Genomic DNA, 23,058 nt, shown 5'->3' with positions numbered 1-23,058 from the left:
GTTATTTAAAGAGTCGCAAATGCGATGACTAAGACTGGTTTATTGAGGAATATACCCTTAGAAAATATAAATATATTTGTGTAAGCATTTACACATGGCTATTTATACATTTAAGGTATATTATAATTTTACCAGAATCTATGGAAACGTGATCATTTCATTTATTTCATTTTTAATAAAAACCTACATATTTTAAAGTTAAAGTTCAAATCAGTTAGATTTACACATTCATAGGTATATATTTATTTATTTGTATTATCGCACTTATTCGAATAGTTGTACAATAACATAACCACTGACGTTTGCCAACGGCCACAGTGGTAACTGCAATTCCATCAGTGTGCTCGTTCATTGAACTGTTTAACCAGCCACTGAGTTGCTCATCGGGTTCATTGCTTTCCATTTATATATGTACATGTACAGACATAGATGTATAAGTACTGCGCGGTCATGGTAAACGCAGCAGCAACAACAGAGCAGTGCGTTGCACTTGAATACTTTGAGTGAAGCAAGCTTTGTTGTTTTGGCTGGTATCACCACAGTGCCATACATATTTTAAGAGTTTGTACATATTTTTATATTTTGCAGTGTTTTCGTTTATCTTATCTTCTTCTTCCAACCTTCATAAACCTCATCCAGATTGAAAGTGAAACTTTAAAAGTTAACCACTCTTTCAGTTTCTCATGTCAACAACCGTGGGGTAATTTGTATGGTCATACCACTCATCGTAACATAAAACCGCGAAGTAATTTGACATTTGGTTACTCTGTCTCCCTATTTATTCATTGCAGATGCAAACTTGTAAATTTTCTTTCCAAGTTTACATATGTATATGTACATATGTATATATGTTTGTATGTATGCAAGCAAAACACAATCGAAACTGGTTCAGTTGCATTAGGAGTGTACATATGATTAATGTATTCAGTTTTAACTGTATACTATACTATGGGGATGTATTATATATATGTATATATTCGAGTATATCCCTATAAATATGTGGGTATACTATTTGCAATATGATATCTATTGACATGCTTTGCTTAAACAATGTTTATATACATACTAGTTGTGAACAATTACATATACAAAGTTTGTAGGTACATATGTATGTATGTATATTCGTTTTTCATTTGTCTATTGTCATCAATATGAGGTGAATGCACAGTATAATTAGAGAAAGTGTTCATCGCCTTGGCCCCAACTAAATGGAAATTGTTGCTATTTTTCCACTTTTTTTTCTTTTTTAGGTGTATATGTACATATAAGTATAAATGAGGTTTTACAGGGTATTGGTAGGTATGTTTCTGTGTGCTACATTTTTCCACAGTCACTAAACAAAAGGGAGAACCAAAACAAACATATGCATGTATGTATGTATATTTTTCAAATTCCAATGATCTTCAAATATTAATTATTTCAAAAAATTCGTGTCAAAATTTGAAGTTATAGAACAAATTGTTTGTATTCTCTACTTTTTTTATATTTTCAATGAATTTATAACGTTCCATAAAATGTGTTTAGTACTCACATAACGTACACACCCACTTTATAGATATGTATGTAATAAAAGTGTAGAATATATGTATGTATGTATTATGAATCAAGAAAATATTCATTATGACTTTGTTATCCACCATTTAACTCACATGCGGTCAACGACTTAAAGAGTAACCTCGAAAATACGTTAAACTTTAGTTGACCTCAAGAAGGTTTGCGAACTTGCAAAAAGCTTAAATATAGGAAGTAAATTTGAATGTATGTATAAACATACACCCATATGTATGTATATTAAACGTGTTTTAAATAATAAAGCAAGCAAGTTCTCTTTAATTCTTTTATATTTATACATATGTTAATGATATTGATATTGCATGTAATTTTTTGTGAGATCATTGGCACATACTATGTATATATGTACATACATACATACATCTGTACAACTGAGGTAGTATATTTCATTCGCAACTTCAAAATAGTGAACACCAAGGTTAGTGCTTTTGTTTATTTCCATGCTATTGCCCCTAAATATAATATATTTGCGCTTTATTACCACACAAGAATAAAAGCTATGTAGTTATAAACGTGAACATGAAAATAAGCAAACGTTCCTATGCTGACAGTAGCATGCGGTATTTATTTTTATTTACGGTGACGCAGATATTCATTACCTAGTAAGGTATAAAATGAAAATGTTTCTACTCACTACATACGGTGTTTTATCGCATTATATATATATCGAATATCTAAAGAATAAATAATAAAATGCAAGTGTCAGCCTAGCCGTCCAAAATTTTTGTGAATATATGTATGTACATACATATGTACAACGTATACACGGTATACAAAGATTTTTCAAGTTCAAGGCAATTTTTCTATTATGAATGAATCAAGTTACATGCGTTGGACTTTTGCGAGCAACAAACTAGACTGACAACTTTCTTCTTTCTCATTCCAATACAAACCCATACATGTGAAAAAACTCATACACATACATACATATAAATATGTGTATATATCAACTTACATGAGCACAAATTTATTTTTGTTTGAGGCAAATTTTTAAGAGCCAATAACGATCATTAAGATTATTACTATTTAAGCTTTCTTATCTGTGTGGATATGCATACATATTCCATTTACAGATATTTGTTTATGGTACACCATCTCAAACATTTCAAAGTTCCTTTAAACATAATTACCATTTAATGAAGAAATTATGCAAATATGTGTGTTGTAAAATTTTTATAGAAAGGATAATTTCTAATAATTTCTATTAAAGATATGTAAATACTCAAACTACATTTTAATCAAAAGTTTTACAAACAAACAAAATGTATTATTTCTTACCTTACAGAATTTGATGGCACAACAGTACTATGCCGTGTCTGTGGTGATAAAGCGTCTGGTTTTCATTACGGTGTACATTCCTGTGAAGGTTGTAAGGTAAGTAAATCCTTAGAAATATTGTAATGAAAAATAAATGTAGAAGTTTATTAAAATACATATGTATGTACATACATACATATGTACTTAAGGATATGAATTTCAAAGATTGAGCAATGTAAAAAATTCCAAACTAAATTGATATTAAAAGGTTTATTTATCCTTTAAGGAGAGCGCCGGCACATCGAGCATAACCGAACATTCATCCTTCCTTGAGAATGAAGATAGCTTAAATTACTTTTAATTTTTACCATTCATACAAATACATATCCGTTATTAAAGAACAAATTTCAAGGTTAATATGACCTTTTGGTTTACGTATTCACTACTAATTAGGAAGTATGAAACAGGTTTAGCTTATCGAATATTTCAAAGTAGTATCAGATTCGCACTCGTTTAGTGAAGTTGTGTCTAGATGTGTATTTACCTAAACGAATTCGCGTACACGTGTGTGAATAATAAGATAATCAAGTGAATGACCAAAAAAAGACCTTCGCGGTTTTAATGGCATTTGCTTTTTAATTGTCAGATATTCTTTCAAATTTTATAAGATATTGTTTTCTTATGTATGGAGTATTCCTATACTGCAAAATATAGTGCATCACGTATTCATATCTAGTTAAAATACATAATAATCTCCAAAATTCCAAAAATGTATGAAAACTTGTAATTCAATCTTATAGAGCAGAGAATTACTTACTTATGTATGTATATTCATGACATCCATATGTACCTATGTATATTGATACTATTATATGATACATATACATATGCAATATTTATCGTAGTCCTACAATAAATATACATAAACGTTTTAGTTTTCTATAGATCGATCCACAGGGATTATAATTTCTGTGCTTGTATAGAGATTTTTTAAGTTGTTCACCTGCAATTTCAAATTCGCTTTTTTCTTTAGACTCCACAACATTAGTGATCACACATACCCGTTTATGCATTTACAGTCGAAAAGAATACTTATATGTGTACATATCATACATACATACATAACTCAACATATTTCCCCGAGATTCATGTATGTAGTTGCCTACTGATTTTGTCAGTTTTGCCCCAGCAAGCGTGGCGGTAATTGACCAGGCATGATGTTAATGAACTCATTCAATGTCAATTTTTTATATATAAATATGTAGAAGAAGTATATAAAGAGATTCGTGAGAATAGGAGTAAAATGTATTAGTAGTAGTAAAAGAGTATGACCAAAGTTTGTGTTGGAGAGAATAGCAAACATGAATGTGTGCATTAAATAGTGTGCTCTCAAACAGGGTGCTTTTGTTGTGCATTGACATTAGTACATATGCTCTAAAACTTCTTTAAAATAAGCTTCTAAAAACATCATTATAATTACAAATAAAAATTTTACCGATGCATTTAGTACTACTAATGTATACGGGCCTGTAAGTTAAATAAAAAAAAGTAAAACAATCGTTTCATTATAAGATTTTTAAAGGCAAAATAATGATATCAAATTATATTAATAATTAACTGTCTGACCTAAATCATATTTTTTATATAATAATAACAACTATTATTAAATTGATTTCTCAAAAAAATTCAAAGCTTTCGCAATTAATTGCTTTCCCATGTGCAGATTTGTGTATCGTATAAGTACATATCACTATAAATGCTCGAGTGATACTGTGGATTACAATAATATAAATATATACATATATGTATATACATATGTACATGCATAAATATATATAATTACATAAAAATATCTTCCTTCAAGCAGTATATTCATACATTCTTACAATGCATGTATGTTCATATGTAAGCGAATATGTATGTATATAATTTTAAAAGTGATTCCAAAGCTTGTGAACTTCGCAGCCCTGTATCACAATAAACAGTTCAATGCACTTGGCCATTTGTGTCATCAACCTCTTGCATTTATTTAGGTTAGGCACAGTATGGCATAAAATGTGCTCGACTCAATAGATTTGCATCGTACTCTCTTGAGCTTGAAACGTTGCTCATTAATGTTCATGAAAAAGGAGTCAAAAATAGAGAACGTGAGACATTTTAAGAGTTGGAATGAAGTAGTGATAATATTAAAGAATTTTATTTGTAAGGCGTATGTGATATGTATGAGAGTATTAAATTCATACTCACGAATGCATACATAATGCTAAGAGTCGGATATGTCATCATTGAGAAAGACTACATTTGTATAGAGAGTATGGATGTTCGCTTTGTGTGTGCGGATGAAAAGTAATTTAACAACTACTGATCTATGTTTTATATTTTAACATAAATTTAGGGGCAGACATGCGTATAAGTGAATCCAACCAATGCTTTTATGGCTCAAAACCCCTTGCGATATGCTATGAGAAATATTTTCTCTACCATTGAATTCACACATTTAAATACATATGTACATATACAGCAATCATTACGAGTGTCTAGAATTAAATACATTTATTACATAATTGAATGAAATATACATACATATGTATGTACATATATGTATGAAACAATAGTATATCATATAAAAACTAATGCTTATATATGTACATATGTACATACATATATGCCCGTGCATTTTCAAATCGGCAAACTTACACGATTATTAAGTATTATAAAATAAAAAAATTTTCCCACAAAGTTTATATGTATGTAATTAATGTCATTCATTTCATCTCCTCGAAACTAACATGGACATACTACTTCCATTTTCCAAAACTTTTGGTCTAGTAAATAACTATGTGGTTAAGTAGTGTGCATACATAAGTATTTTGTACACATAGATTCCTAAGTTTATTTTTAAATGGTCGTAAAAATGTATAATCAAGAACATGTATCCGTTTGAATGAGGCATTAATTTGCAATGGCCGTTGCCCGATAACTGTCAAATACCAATACGTACTTTGCACGTATAAACATGCGTGTAACATTGCACATTTTACAGTGTGCGAAAGTCATTGCACTGTGCGGTACTTTCGGGCAACAGCAAGACTGTTTGATACTGCATTCTCTACCGTAGTCACTCGTCGTCATTGTTGCGACAAGAGGCACTATATGTACTTGCATATGTACGTACATACATAAACTTTTTTCAAAAAAGCACAAGCGGTTTGAGAGGTTGATGGCTGCTTATTGGTGACATGCCTTTAACACGTACAAAAAAATTCCTATTGACTCTAATTTGATAAAGGGGACCCTACAAGCTACATATAAGTCACCTTCGAACGACTTATTGATATACATAAGTATGTATGTAGGTACATATGTAATATGAACATAACACAATATGCCAATAAAGTTATATTGTACATATGTATGTATATAGAACACTACGATGTAAACCTTACTAGTCTAACTCAAGATTAAATTAATAACTTAACTTAGTAAGAATTTTTAAAACATATCCCAAACATCTTTAAAACACCATTAATGGTAAATATTTTGTAAATGCTATAAATATTTGGAAATTTTCCGAAAATTTTCCTTTAGGGTCGAATTGATTTTAAGAAGAGCTGCTTTGCATGCGCATGGATTTTCTTCTCACAGCCGTCATACGCTCTTCATTGAGTAGTTGCAGTTTCGTATATTTTGCATATGTATAAAGAAGTATGTGTATATGTATGTGTATTTACATGGAAAGCTATGTTCTTTCCCTGCATCACATATTCAATGTGTATTTGTGTAGAAAATCTTAGAAGTATTGGTGAGGTGAGTGAACGCAGCCGACCCGACTAAGCTGCGCATTTTTATCTTCTTTACATAAAAATACATACGTAAATATATGAGTACATATTTACTGGGGTTAGACATTTTTAATCAGTCTTTTCATACTTTCTATATCTAAGAATATTATTAAATTTAGAAGGCTTAACCTTGTAAAATTATTTTCTACTAGTGATATACATATGTATGTATGTATGTATGTATGTACATTTAAATACTTAGTCGCCCTATTCTAACCAAACAAATGGATCAGCTATATATAATACTTAAAAGTGTATTTATGTACATGACAAATATTTATTTATATAGTTGTATGAGTATTCCCAAAAGTTATAATTATGATAGATGAAACCAGATTTTATCGGAATTTCGTCAGTGTGCTAAGCAAAGTTCAGTTTTCATGAGCTACCACTTTACTTGCAATTGAGACCTACCTTAATGCTATGTAAGTCGATCTTTGGGTGCAATGCCTGGTAAGTAGGTCAAGTAAATAGCAACCCCCGGCAGAAAAGGAAAATTAGCACAATGAACTTTTTTGATTTCACCTTGAGCGTTGTCGCCAAGCAAAGCAAATAGTTTATAAACTCTTGAATTGATTATGTAATACATTAAAGGTGGCATTATAAAAGAATATTAAAAGATATACACATAAGTATGTAAATAAAAGGGTACCAGAAATTATGCGAGTAAATATCAAATTGGTTTGCACATTTGCACACATTTGTTTATGTATATGGTCACTTTTAATGCGTATCTATGTACAATCTTTTCATTAATTTTACAACTCAAGTAAAATGTTTTTTCTATACAAATAAGTAACTTGCGTTCAGTTTCATCATATTATATATTCCTATAGCCAAAGTGAAAAAAGCTCAAGATTGCTACTCAATTCCATAAACTTACTCAAATTTATGTGTAAGTATTGTCATGATGTACTTATACTCGTATATGCGATTCTGCTGAGCGCAGCTCTCTCAAACTCAACATGTAGCTACAATCTCTGCAACTATTGTCCGCTAGTTATCTCGGCTAACGAGGCCGAAATGGAACTGTGTCCATCGTTGAGGTAAATGAACTTTGTCTGTTGCAAATTAAACTAATGTTTGAGCATTTGCATGGAGGACATTTTTTATATACACATACATATATATAAACTTTAATATATACAAACACTCCTTTGTTAATATGAATGTATGTTTTTGCACATTTATTGCACCAATGGCAATCTACTGGGGCTGCCATATGACGTCAATGGTAAAATTCTTAACGTAGACAAAGTTTTTCACTATTACGAGTATACATACGGCTATCCAATTTTTGTGCAGTATGTGCATGCACATATGTACACATATGTATGTATTTCTGATAAGTGTTAGGTGGGTAAAATTCAAATCATAGCACAAGTAAGTCATTGAACGCTACTTATATTAATTTATATCAACTAAGTATATGTACATATGTATGTGGGATAATCTCTTGTCAGAATATTAATAAATGTGTGAATTAGTATTTGTAGTACAAGAAAAAAGTTAACCAGTTGAATAAAGTTTATATTAATTTTTATGACTATATGGAATAAATTCCTCTTACTTTCCTCGAAGACTTGTTTATAGTTTAAATGCACAATCATACATCCATATGTACATATATGTATAATAGTCTTTCTCATTGAAGTTTGCGTACCTACATACATATGTACATACATATGTATACGTATAGTCTTTTATTAAAGAAAAATGGTTTACAAAGGCGAAGTATGCCGAATTTTGAGAAAAAAGCACATGTTTGCATATATTTTCATTGAAACTAATTAACAAAGTTAGATTTATTCTTTTCTTTCTTTTCGATAATTTAAGTATTTTTTCTTATTCGCGTTCCCTTTTCATGACATTGTAAAATTAAATCTTTTATTTTGGCATTTATAATTTTACTTTATTCCCCTGATACTCACTTAAAACATTATATTTGATACTCAGTTAAACAAAGTGTTTCATAAGTTCATTACTCCTAACAATTTAATATGCATTTATTAAAAATTTTTTTTTTTGCAATTGGCGTGATAAATGTCGGCATCCTTACACGTCCATGCTTATTTTATAAGGGTATGGCGATACCATTTCTTGTGTCCTATTCGGACGTTAACACTACAATAGCCTACACTTACAACAAACTAGACCCGTAGACATTAGAACGTGGTTGTTATTTTGCACTTGGGTTGTTGGCTGAAAATTACCGTTAATGGCAAGCGCTTTGCTATGCAAAGGAATAAACATTCTTCTATAAAAACTGTAAGATACGAATCTACTCAAGGGACCTAGAGAATCAATCAATGTTGTATTCTATATTTTGAAGCTTGAAAAAACATTCTAAACGAAAAGGGATAACAATAATAATTGCGTTAAATCATAATCTACGTACATATATTATTCCTTTTAAGTATATTGAAAAATCCTTTATTGCACATACAGATATGCAATTAAATATATATTTTTTTTTCATAATTGCATTGTTGTTCATAACTGCTAAAAAATTCTAGTTTTTTCTGTTATCTTTATAAATATTCATACCACGAGATTGTGCAGTGTGCACTTTACTATTCGTTTCTATGTCATTGACCGTTCGGTAGCTAAAGTGAACCCTGGTTGCATATTTGCTCTCTTCAGATATCTCTAACAATTACTTTTTTCTTCGCGCTCTCCCTTCAGTGCATACTGGTAGGCTCTCACTTGATTATTTTTCGCGTAAACTCTAGAACATCGTTCTTCTGCATACGTACATATGTACATGCGCATGTATTTGTTTGAATGCATACATGGATTATTACATTCTTTGCTCAAGCTGGTTCAGACAAGAGATATATGTATGTATGTATGTATGTCAGTGCACCAGCAAAAAGTGTGTTGCAATAATTGCAATGATATTGTAGGTGTGAGTAATTAAACTCATACTATGAGAATGAAAATGTTTCTCATTTAATACATTGGGAGCCAGAATATTATGGACGTCAATGTAGTTGTTCGGAGCAAAGCAAATACGACGAATATGCAAAGCTAACTGCTCGTTCATATTCGTAAACATACACGAATACACGCAAGTATATTATTATGTAGACTAGTAAATGAGCTAAATTGAATGGGTATAGGCACTGAGCGAACGAACGAGCTCCATATTTCGAGGTTGCTGACCGAGAATTAGGTCACGACAATGATGGAGTTCGTTGAACTAATATAAGCAACAATGACAACGCCGTCATCACACTCTTGATTTGCTGGTCGCATTGCATCCCCATGAATTTCATACTAGGTGTGTACATTGTCATGAACAATATTTTTTTTTAAATAATAATTTTATCAAAGTAAATCACTCGTCGGACAATTGTATTTTTAACTAGTTAGGGATTATTCACTTATCTATCCTGTCTAATGTATCAACGAATATTGATAATTTAAACTGGAAAAATACATATGTATGTACATATACATACATATATATTTACATGTATATATGTATATACATACATATACACATATGAACATATTAAATGAGGTGTTCTTAATAAAATCGCTAATTACGTTCCCTCTAAAATAACATTTTGCAATCACCAAATGTCCGATACTTGAATGCTTGATATTGGTTATTACGTCAAAGAAACAAACTCAATATATTCAACTCAATTTAAAAAAGCACTCAACATTAGATAGTTGATTTGAGTTTTTTGAGTTGATTTGGGGGTCATTGCTCGCAGCTAGCTAGCGTGGAACGAAGACGCTAACAATAGCAAGAGCAACTACAACAGTGATTCGTGTTGTTCAGAGCACGACAACGAATAAACAATTCGAGGTTGAGTTGAGCAAATCATTCGCAATTCGTCTGTCAAACGTTACGGTTCAGTATATGTGCGAATATTTTGAAACATTTTCTGTTAAGAGAGATTTTAGTGAATATTTATAAAAAACAAAAAAACAACAACTTCCAATAAAGTTTTGTTGACAACCAATTTGCTACAATGCGCTCCAAATTTATTCAGTGATAGAAATTGCAACCCAACGCGTAATGCCCATCGTACAAAAATAGAATAATTAGGAAAGCAATATTTTAAAACTGAAAAGTTTTTATGAAATTAAAGCCGTTAATAACTTATAAAAAAGCGGGTTAAGTTCTCAAAGCCGTGTTCAAGTGAAACGTGAAAACCAACGATAAACTTATCGCTAATTTGTAGTTGGCGGGAAATTTCCTTTAACAAACCACAAAGACTCTAAGTAAAAGTTATACTTAATCAGAAATATGTTCCTTATAATAGTATTTTTCTTATAAAAACAAGTTTGGATTAAATATATAAATTGTGTCGATATGGTTTGCGCTACACAAGAAGTAAATGGCAATGAACGCCAGCAGCAACATCAGCGGCAACCTATTCAACTACAACATTTACCAGAAACATCACAGCCTCGGCAATTAAAATCACTAGCAATACAATCTACCGAGAACCAATTCCCAAAAATAGTATTGTTGTCAACATCTGCAACAAATATAAATCAAAACAACGTTACACAAACCACTAGTAGTAGGCAGTTAAAGCAACAGCATTCTGCTTTGGTAAAACTTTTAGAGTCGGAGCCCATTACAAAAAAAATAGTAACCAAAAACACAGATACAAATATTGGTAATGCTGATCTTCTGATCAAGCATGAACTAAATGTAAAACCAAATGATCAAGATTGTTTAAATCTTAAAAAGAAAAATGAACAGAAGCAACAACAATTTATTCACAACCCTTCTGCAACTCAATGTAAAAGACTGAAATCAAATGGGATTAATCATCCTTTACTAGTCGAACATACAACTACAAAAAATCACAGTGTAAAAACAGGAACTACATGTAGTTTTACTATAAATGCCATTTATGAAACAAAAACACAAGATCGCGTGGATGATAACGAGAATAATTTTGTGAATAAATTAAAATGTAGAGATTTAGGGGATGATGACCACGATAACAAATTTAAGGAAAGAATAGCAAATACGCCCCACCACAGCAAACTATCGATACCACAAACCGATGTGGCGACTTTACACTCAAGTAATGATTTCTTTGAGCAGTGTCAGTGTCCTTGGAAAAAAATACGATTTGCTAGAGAATGGAAGCAACGTGAACAACTACAAAAAAGGAAGCAACCAGAGTTACAGTCCGTTGAAGGCTCGAAACAAATTTTGACTGACGAAAAATTAGAATCTAATGATGGAAATAAAGAAGGCGATAATACTATTTTAAATTCAAAAGGCATAGTGGCAACACCTGAATTTGTCTTGTCTAAACAAACAGAAATTGAAATAACTACACTTTTGAAACAGCAACAGCAATTTCGACGTGATAGTTCTGATAGCAATTCTTCCTTACTAAGCAATTCCAGTACTCAATCTACTACATGTGTTAATTTTTGTACATGCACGCCGCAGCAACTAAAGTACCAACAAGATAGTGTTAATGGAAACGATACAAGTTCTTCATTTTGTCAATTTAGTGATAATGATAATACCGAAATTGGGTGTGATGATGAACTTTGTATGGTTCATAATACATCACACCAGCAATCACAACTTGAACAATCGGCAATGAACGATCTTTGTCAACAGTTTGATGATAATTTAGAAACATTTACTAATTTTACACCTGAAGTAGATTCAAAAAGTGTACTAAATAACGATTTACTGACTTCAGGTGTGAAAAACCTTTTACATAATCCCAGTTCTTATAAGATTGATGCAGAAACAGGAGTACCTGATGTACGTTATATTTAATTATTTTATATACATACATATATTGTTAGAAAATGTATTTGTAAAACGCAAACTGCTTTTGAACTGCTTACTAAATATGATTTTTTTTTACAATTCCAGGGATTTTTCCGGCGCTCTATTCAGCAAAAAATTCAGTACCGTCCGTGTACTAAAAACCAACAATGTAGCATTTTACGAATTAACCGTAATCGCTGCCAATATTGTCGGTTAAAAAAATGCATTGCAGTAGGAATGAGTCGTGATGGTAAGTAATATTTAGATGTAAATTAATTTGTGAAATTTTGATAAAATAATATAATAATAAGCAAAGAAATGTAAGTACATACATATGTACATATATGTGTACATAGGTATATTACTACACGATTGCACATACTCATATCTGGTTTAATAAACACGATTGCAATACAAATAAGAGATTGACTCTCACTTTAAGACACTTGGTATGCTTTACAATACTTTTTAAGTCGTTCATTCCCTATAAACGCGAACGAAATATATTAACAGTATGCATACACTCGTACGACATACCGAAAGAGAGCATGAACTATAATACAACTAATACTGTTTCTCCTAACAGATATCTCTCATTCACTCTTCGCAGACTTTAGTGCGAGGAATACTGAAATACTGATTTTATAAACTGGTACATGTGTACATACGAATACGTAGGTATGGGTATGCGATCGTACGTAATCATGAGCCTTAGCTACATGTGTATGCACCGGCCATGAGTTCGTTGACCAACCATGAACGAATTTTTTAAAGCAATGACAATAAAAGCAAAATCATTACGAATTACAATTAAGCACACACATGTATATAGCCGAAATGGTAGTGGGTTTGCTATTTGAATCTCAATAACGTAAGAGGGAAATAATCATGTGCCTGCTTAAATATTATATATGTATGTACATATGTATTTGGTTTTTATAGAAATTCCTAGACAAAGCCTATATTAAAAGAAGTTATTTATCGTATAACAGATCAGATATCAAATAGGTAGATACGTATGTATGTAATATATATATACATATATTAAATGACATTTAATTGGATTCTTTATAAATTGTCTCACTTCAATATTGATATTTTGCAGCTTATTTTCTATGATTTTTATCCATAATCTGGCCATAAATCTTTCACAAAGTTGTGAGAAATTATGTCATTTTACTTTACTTTTTAAAACTGCGAGTACAAGTATTATATAAGAATGTATCTTGAACTCATCCCTGTAACTTATATCCTATAACCTTTTTTAGCAGTTAATCGATTACGCACATTAAGATCATTTGTTATTAATTTATAGGTACTGTATGTAGACATACAAAAATGTGGTTATATGAATCTTAGTTGCATGATATGTATTGACGACATACATACATATGTACTATATGTATATAAAATATATGTAACTATATACATATGTATGTATACTAAATAAATGGCCAAGGTTCATGAGATATATGAAATACTTAGCATTTTGTCAACACAGAGCACAAAACACTTTCACTTTTCCCATTTGCTTTTAAATAAAAATAATGATATGTATTGTATGATGCGTACGTATTCATGCATGTTCGTACATATACATATGTGGATGGTCAGCACTCATGCGTCGGGTGTAAACGATTAAAAGAAAGCGTACGTAACATTTCATAATTTCTAAATTAAACAATAATTTTAAATAACAAATATGCTAGATTATGATACAAATAATAATCGAAAATTGTATCACTTATTCTTAGAATTATTATAAGGTTAAACAACCAACGTTAGAGATGATGAAACATATAATTGTAGATGCTTTTGCATTCAATTTGTCCTTTTGTAAAATATTTCGAGTTAACCTCTTATAAAGTCTCCAAATTTTTTTGCTACCAAAATACTATTTTTTTCTAATGACTATTGTTTATCGCATGCCCGAAATGAAATCGAAATTTTTACTCACACACTAATACACCTTCATTGTTATAAAAATGAAATGAGTGGTAGTAGCGAAAGTTTTAATGATTTTTAACATCATATAAAAGACCTGGATGAACGGTTGTTGTTGGACTTTCGACACTTACAATTCCAATCGTTGTTATAGCAATTTAAATCTTACGCAGTTTAGCTCGAGCAACTCGCCTACAAAACAATGTTATTCAATTTCACTCCACCTCTCTCTTTTGCTTTTTTGAATTTGAGTGATTGTTGTGTTGTACGATAGGTCGACGTCATTGCTTGCACGAGTTCATTGTCCGCATCTGATGTTCGTAACTCTAAAACTAGGTCAGCCATTTTTGTTTGCCATCGCAATACATACGGTAACTTGGTCTTCGTTTACAATTATTGGTTGAATTATAACCATACAATTGCGGGAGACATTGTAAAGTATACATATGTATGTACTCGTAAATATATATATGGATACATTCATATATAAATATCAATGCAATATGTTTTTATATACATACATATGTATGTACATATAATATATACATACATACAGTATCTGCTTACTCAATAATCAATTACGATTGAGTTAAGCTTGAGGTTAAGTTCAGAACTAGCACAGCTATTCAATCTCCATTTTTATTACTAGAGTACATAGTATATGAATAATTATTATTTCAAAAAAAAAACTTTATAAAATTTAAATTTCCTGCGAATTCTAAAGCTTTTAGAAGATACATACATACGTAAGTTAGATGTAAATGGATCTACATACATACATACATATGTACATACATACATATACATATATGCACATTTTTGCCCACACATGTTGAGACAATAAACTTGTTTCAGGTAATCGGTATATTTTACTTACATACATCAATATGTATGCACATAAAAAATACGTATGGACATGCATAAGCAGTTTTATTCCCGCGCGTTTTCTCTTTGTCCTAGCATTCGTAATATGACTTGGGCTTCAGATTCGATGTACAAACAAATGTAACGTGTATGTTTGTATATAATTATGTATGGTTGTGTATAAAATAGGTCGAACCTTCAAAAAGTTCATTTACCTCAGATACGCAACTTTATCAAATGAAACATGGTACAACCTAAATGAACAACCTCAAGTCGCAAAACGAGAGAGTTGCTATACGAATGAGAGAAGGCCAACCGAATGAACGACCGAACGAATGGCTGACGAGTTTTTGAGTGATTTTTAAGCTAATACAAATGCTCCAAAACAATTTGACTCAAATTATACTTTCGATTTTCTTGGTGAATTAAAATAAAACATATATGAATTGTGCTAACTTCTCACTTCTAAAAGTATATCAATACTAAAAGTATCTAAGAAACCTGTTCGGTATCGTATGTCCAGATAATTTAGCTTAAAATATGTGTGCAGATACTATATGAATGAACATATGGACATTTGGATACTATTGCAGCGGATTGTGGTGGGAAGAAACTATAATATCGTTAATTTTAATGAAGTTCTTATTTGTACATATGTATGCATTTATTTATGCTGTTACTTATGATTTCAGAAATTCTCTACATTATTTTATACATACGTCATATACAAATCACACTACGCCATTAATATTTATTTTATAAAAAATAAAGAATAATATATGTATTTACACATGGACTTCGAGATTAAAAAACGTAACAGTACAAAAATATATTTTTTGAAATCTTACAGTAAATTTGTGCTCATGTCATTGATTTTGCATTTGAGCTAAACGCCGTCCAATGCTCCCAACGCAAAGCGCAGCAGTTACATATACATACATATGTACATATAAGTATAAGTGCAGGCATAACTCAAGCCTACGTTGATTCTGATGTATAGAACAAAAATAACCTCTCTTTTTCATATGTTGAGCGGTTGAGTACGGTTGTAATACATATTCGTACATGTGTATGTATGTATGCAGATATAATTTTGAATAGTTCATGAAATTTTTTTTATTTTAAAGTGTTCTGAACACGTTCATATGTACATTGTTGTCAATGTATTTATATATATGTAGGTATATGTACATATACAAATTTGTAGATATGCACGTATTACCGTGTATTCGCGACAAAAATACATACATGTGCGTATATATGTATACTAACAGCTATATTTAAATGCCTTCTCAACTGTTTGCGTCGCCTTCAATAGCCATTGCTTTGTCTTGGGAGTGCAGCGACATTTATCTGGGTCATGTACGGTCATTCACTTTTGTTGATTGCAATCAAACGTGCAGCCAGGCATACTTAGTCACTTATCTCGAAGAGTGTTCTACATTCATGTGGAAAAGAGCGTAATATATGTATGTATGTATGTATATGTGATTTGGTCTATACAATATGTATATGCACTGTATATACATACATACATAGATATGTATTTATGTTTGATCCAGTAAAATATTTTATTTGATTGACTCTCCTATAATTAGGAATTTAAATATTTTTTGGAAGAAAATAATAACTCGTAAATGCACTAAAAATATACAAAAAATATAAAGAGAAATTTAATGACTTTAGAGCATTATTAATTTACCTATGTACACTTAAAATAACCTTAATTTTTATGCATATTTTATCCAAATTGCTATTTGATGTATAATATATATATGTACATATCTACATACATATATGTATATAAATATGCAATATATAAACAAGAGTATTTATTTATGAGTGCAATTGAAATAACTTTTGCATTATTCTCTTCTTTAAAATAATTTATTGTATTTGCTACGTATTACATATACATATGTAAATACATATACATATATGTATGTATATAGACCTATTGACAAAAAAAAATATATTTTCAATAGTTTATTAACTTAGAAAATAAACTTTCCAAAAAACAACTACAGCTGGGTAAAAGTACATGTACATACACATACATACATATGTGTATGTATCTACATTTATTTGTTATATGCTTTTTAAACAGCGAACAGACACCGTAAAATTGACTACTTTCACTTTTACTTTCTTTCTTTAAAATATGAGGAGTGAAGTACTAAAAAGCTCGTCTAGAGATAGCAACGGAGAGTTCAAAAACCTAATATTCGATGCATTTAATTCGTAAAGATGCATTTACAAGCATACAAATGTGTTTACATAAAAAACTTAGTAATAATATCATAATATACATATGTATATGTATGTAACAACTACACTTGTACTGGTATTATATTTAGCAAGGGAGTATGTATTAAAAAGAACACTTTCAAGGTACACAAAACATGTAGCGCCTCGTCATGCACATATTTATGTATGTATGTATGTATGTTAAACTATGAAAATTAGTTATTTGTTGAAATGGTTGAAGTTTTAAGCCTGCATTAATAGTATACTATAAAAAACTGAATCAAAAAATTCATTAATATTTTAATTGAATTTACTACAGCTAACACTGGCGGTAAGATACCATGGTGAGAAGCTTTTTAATGATATGCAAAGCTTTAGTTTTCTGTTCTCACAATTTCAAAAGTCTACAGAAAACTCTCCTAATCGTGGTGGAATATATTACTTTATGGTCAGGTGTTTAATGAAAATTATAATTACTTTAACTTTATTTAATAAAAAAACTGAATATGTTTAGGTTAGTTTATTGCAATATCACATACAAATTTCTTTTATACTGATGTCAAGAAAATATTTTATAGTCTCTTCATACACGAAATAAGAGTACTTATAAAAGAAGAGAAATACGAAAGAGAGTAAAATTATTATTCTCTTATTTGAACGCCACCAATCTTATCGGTCAGTTGTTTTGTTTATATACACAAGCGGCATTATAAGCTTTTAAAGTTCAGTTACCACGTTTTTTAAGTGATTTAATTTTGTGTGGTAAAGTGAGGAGATGGATTCTCCTCTTTTGGGGTCTTTATATTTTTACTACATAAGAGTACTATGAGAAAAGTTGCTTTGAGCGCTGCCCTTGCTTCTGCATCAGCTTTAATGTATTATGTATCTCATATTTTGTTTTCGTCCATACTGTCTTATGGGTATATTCATAACATGTTTCTGATTTTTACAGTTAGTCGCGTTCGAAACCTTGTCGAGTTTTGTCACGTTATAATTCAGTGGTTGCTTGCAAAGCAATAAAATATTAAAGAACAAACCAAAAGAAAAAAACGAAAAATTAATCGTTTAACGCTAACGTACAAAAAATTATTGTGCTGTATATCTATTAATTTTGTTAAGAATACAACGTATATATATGTATGTAATAAAGTTCATATGTGAAATAAATAAACGTCGATATTGCGTATAGTTACCATTCACAAATAATGTTATGAATATACAACAGTAACATTACGTGCTCATGAACAAAATCAAATTCAAAAACATGACAAAATCTAAAATTTAAAATTTAAAACCCCAATTTCCTTTTTTTATTTAATATGTGTTTAAATAATTATTCGTGTTTCTAAAAAGTTGTAAGGAAAAAGTGTACCTGAATTAAATACCAAAAGTGTACGTATTCAAAAGTCAGCAACGTAGTTTTAAATATCCCTAACTATACATACATATTAGTAAACTAAATTAATTTATAAAAAATATATACATATATATTCATGGAAAAATCATTTTTCCAAAGTTAATAAAAACTAGAAAAATGACCGAAGAATTACCAATTCTCAAAAGCATACTTAAAGGGAATTTTAAATATCATAATGCACGTAAGTTTCAACTTTTTACTATTAAACAGACACCTACCTATTTGAATACGTCTATTTACTTTTAAATAAAAGTTTAAATATAGTTGAATTGGCCCACTTTCATAAAGAGAGAATTTCTATTAATCTACTTGCATTGTGTGGGATTTCAATGTACTTCGATCAATCTTACTATTGGCTCTCTAAAGCATACGTTAAATTGTTTGTGCTCTCATTTTTTACTTTCTTTTTTCAGTTCACCAATGTTTTCAACTATACTTTGCATTCAAGTTTTTTTATTACAACTTTTTTCTCTTCACTGAAAAATATGTTCATCGGAGAAAAGTTTTCATTTTCGATTTCATTTGACCCCAATTTCGCCGGCCTGCATAAATATATGCCAGTGAGATTTCTTCATTACTATAATCGTTGTTATTGTGCGCTTCGTTTTTTATCTGGGGCGTGCAACGACAAAAGCGCAGACGCAAAATGGTTAACTTGTTGACTTCTTCGTAACTATTTACCTCTCACTTTATTTTGTACTGCCATGAAAACGGGTGTATATATGTACATATGTGTGTACATAAAACACTATAAACTATTTCTACCTGTTTAAATTTCGTTACCAATTTCGTTCGCTAGCTTATTTACTGTGCTGTCCACACAATGTACGAGTATTTAGTTAAGCGTCCGCGAAAGCAAAGAGAGAACTTTTTGTGCATAGTCTTTAAATTTCGAAATTTAATTTCTTTGATATACATATAAACAATTTTTGTACGGTGTTGGTACTCAATAAATACAAATATGTATGCATATAAAAGGTCAGTAAATTATTTGTATTTGGGTGCAATCTTAGACATTTGCATATTATAATGAAGATCAAGTCTGCTAATATAATTTTCATCTTATTACACCTTCTCACTTTTAATTTCTATTTTGTTCTCTTTTATTAAATACTTTCGTTACTTTCTGCCAGGGAAATGAAAGTGTCATTGGTAAAAGTTTACACATCAGCGGATGAGAAATCGGTATTTTGATGAAGTTTGAGGACAACACAGTTCTTGTTTTACAGTGGTTAATTAAATTTCTTTCAACCAAATATTATTGTAAAAAACAAGAATAAAGCATTAGTAAAATGCAGAACAATAAATGGAGGATTTTAAAAATATAGAGGAGTCTATGGAGAATAGATTAATATGATTTTATATTTATAGTTATTATGTCCTTATATTAATCGAGTAAAAAATTAGAATTGACTTGCTGGGTAATATGAAATCCTTAGGAAAGTGATTTATACCTGAAGAAAAATACTATAACTCACTTAGACGATTAGCTAAACTTATTCCGATATTAATTAGCGGAAGGAAGTGCCCATTTATTTTATAATTAAATATTATTTACAAACCACATAATACATATGTATGTATTTTAATTGATATCATTTCGTTTTGTCTTATTTGCAGCGGTTCGTTTTGGCCGAGTCCCAAAACGTGAGAAAGCGAGAATATTAGCTGCTATGCAGCAAAGTACACAAAATCGTGGTCAACAACGTGCGCTGGCAGGAGAACTAGATGATCAACCAAGACTTATAGCTGCTGTACTTCGAGCTCATTTAGAAACTTGTGAGTTTACAAAGGAAAAAGTTTCTGCAATGCGTCAAAGAGCAAGAGATTGCCCGTCATATTCGATGCCAACTCTATTGGTAAGTAAATGTAATATAATTCGTTATTTATTAAAGTTAATATATTAAAATCTATCTCTTTACTTATTACTGCTGTATTTAAGTGAACATTTTTTAACGGTTAAAAGTGTCTTAAATAAGTATTATTAATCTTTGATGCGAAAATTTTCCGTAATAATTAAATGCAAATACCATACATTGGTATCTACAGATATTCAAAAACATTAGATTTGTTATGAAATTAAATAAAATAACGTATGTACTTTTTTGTGTTTTTTGCGTTAAGCGTGTTAATACATACTTATGTTATTATTCAAATTTATGCAAAGTCTAACAGCAACGTCAGCAAGAATACTGCAAATAACACAGCAAATCGTAACAAAGCCCAAGCAGAATATTATACTATACTATACTTGTCTACAACAAATAAGAGCACAATATTAACCTTGTGCCGAAGTTTTTTAACCTTGAATTTGACTCTCGTTGATAATAAAATAACGAAGAGACAAAAAAAAAAAACACGCCAAATTGTTCCAAAATAATTTTTTTTTTATTGTACGAACCAAAATTAAGTTTTGCTCTCCCAACGCATACACACTTGAAGGCAAGATTAGATTTTTTGCTCCTCTGGAGAATTATTAGGTATGTGTGTCCCTTTTTACGCCTATAAGCAATTTCTGATACATTCTCTTTTCACTGGAAGTTTTTCTTGTGGAATTTGAGAAGCATAAATGGGCTGTCATTTAAATTGAATTGTTACTAATAATGACTATTAAATTTCGGTATTTACTGTATCAACGGTGCATTAATTCTACACAGACACATGCGCACTTGCCCCAACCAACGGACGTCACAGTCACATCAACACAAACAAATAAATAGCAATGTAGGTATGAACATTCAGAACGACAACTTAAACATATAAGCACACGCGCTCAAATACTTAAATATGTATATAGCCATATAAAAAATCTAAATAGAATACAAGCATGGTACACATGACCTTGTAAAATACGAGGAAATTATTTCGCAGCTCCGTATGCTTGCAATTCTCATCACCCCCCTTTGTCTTGGCCATTGCTTTCTTATTTTGGTTCGTCTATCGTTCAAGTTTTTTTGCGTGGCTACTCGTATAATACTAATGTGATATACGAGTACACACGTAGGTTTAACAATATTTATAATAATAAATACATATACACCTTTGCATAAATGTATCTACATACATACATACATATGTATGTATGTGCATATTATATTCATATTTTTCGATTCTTTTTGATTTGCAAAATCTAACAAAATTAAAGGCGGAAAATAATTTACATAAATGTACGTATTGTACAAATGCAAGTTATTGTCCTGTAATATTTATTTAGAATTCTTTTCATGAATATAATAATAAAAGATATTCCTTTGAAATAATAAAATTTTACCCAACTTAAAAGCGAATATACTTGTATACCAATTTTTGTAATACTTGTATGTCGATGAAGTTTGATATAATGAAGAATGAACGTGTATTTCGTTGTTGTTATTAAATTTAATAATGTTTTCGGCATTTTTTATCTATTGATAAGTATTATTTTAACTTTAGGCCTAGTCTATTACGTTTAATTCGTTTGATCTTGCAGTATATTTAAATTGAAATTAAATAAAAAAGCTTTAGTTAACGCCCTTGGAAAAAGTCTTAACAACACAGCAAAAGTTCAAGTTTAAAGTTCAACTCATCGTATCTGAATCACGATGTGATAATTTTGGAATGTCTTTTAAAACACTATTTACTGTTTTAAGTAGCCTCAAAATTTTTTGCACAACAGAAATAAATGAAAAGCTCTCTAACTTTCGTATGGTATGGGTAGAAATACTACGTATGTATGTATTTAAACAACCATACTGTATGAAGATGAAACCTTGAACTATAGTTCGTCGACCTTGAATAGAATATCACAACGAATCGTAACGCATATACAAAACTTAATTTATGCACACATTCAAGAACCGAGCTTTTTCTTTCCATTCTGAAATGTAAGAAGAATAATAAGTTCACTCTACACTCTTTACCTTAAAATAGTGCTTCAGAGAATGATTTAATTTTGAAGAATTTTTCTACACATTTGAGCTTTTGCCAATATAATTTCTCTTTCTAAGTGCTTTTAACAAGAAGTAAATGCTCTTACTTATACTCACATTGGAATACAAGTCTCAAAGTACTTACTACATACATAACCGGCGCATGTGCTGAAAAAAGCAATGTTATATGCATAGATATCGATTTAAATGTTTTGTGGAAAATGTGACCTTCAC

At 30.4% G+C, this 23,058-nt stretch overlaps 1 protein-coding gene across 6 annotated transcripts in view; it reads left to right on the top strand.

The window, feature by feature from the left end:
- Positions 1-23,058, top strand: part of LOC105227428 (ecdysone-induced protein 75B, isoforms C/D) — a 48,664-nt gene that overhangs the window by 19,096 nt on the left and 6,510 nt on the right. For 4 of the 6 annotated variants that reach the window (XM_049459348.1, XM_049459347.1, XM_049459351.1 and 1 more), the window contains 3 exons: positions 2,858-2,946; positions 12,550-12,694; positions 20,537-20,775. In XM_049459348.1, the coding sequence (XP_049315305.1) occupies positions 2,858-2,946; positions 12,550-12,694; positions 20,537-20,775 (473 nt within the window). Of the gene's footprint in view, positions 1-2,857; positions 2,947-10,296; positions 12,436-12,549; positions 12,695-17,885; positions 19,098-20,536; positions 20,776-23,058 lie in introns of those variants that run through there. The other 2 variants (XM_049459349.1, XM_049459352.1) reach the window with 2 other exon arrangements.

This window comes from Bactrocera dorsalis, chromosome 5 (genome assembly GCF_023373825.1).
Source record: "Bactrocera dorsalis isolate Fly_Bdor chromosome 5, ASM2337382v1, whole genome shotgun sequence".
In the NCBI taxonomy this organism is placed as follows: Eukaryota; Metazoa; Arthropoda; class Insecta; order Diptera; family Tephritidae; genus Bactrocera; species Bactrocera dorsalis.
The sequence above is the reverse complement of the archived record's forward strand: the minus strand, read 5'-3'. Positions and strand labels throughout refer to the sequence as shown.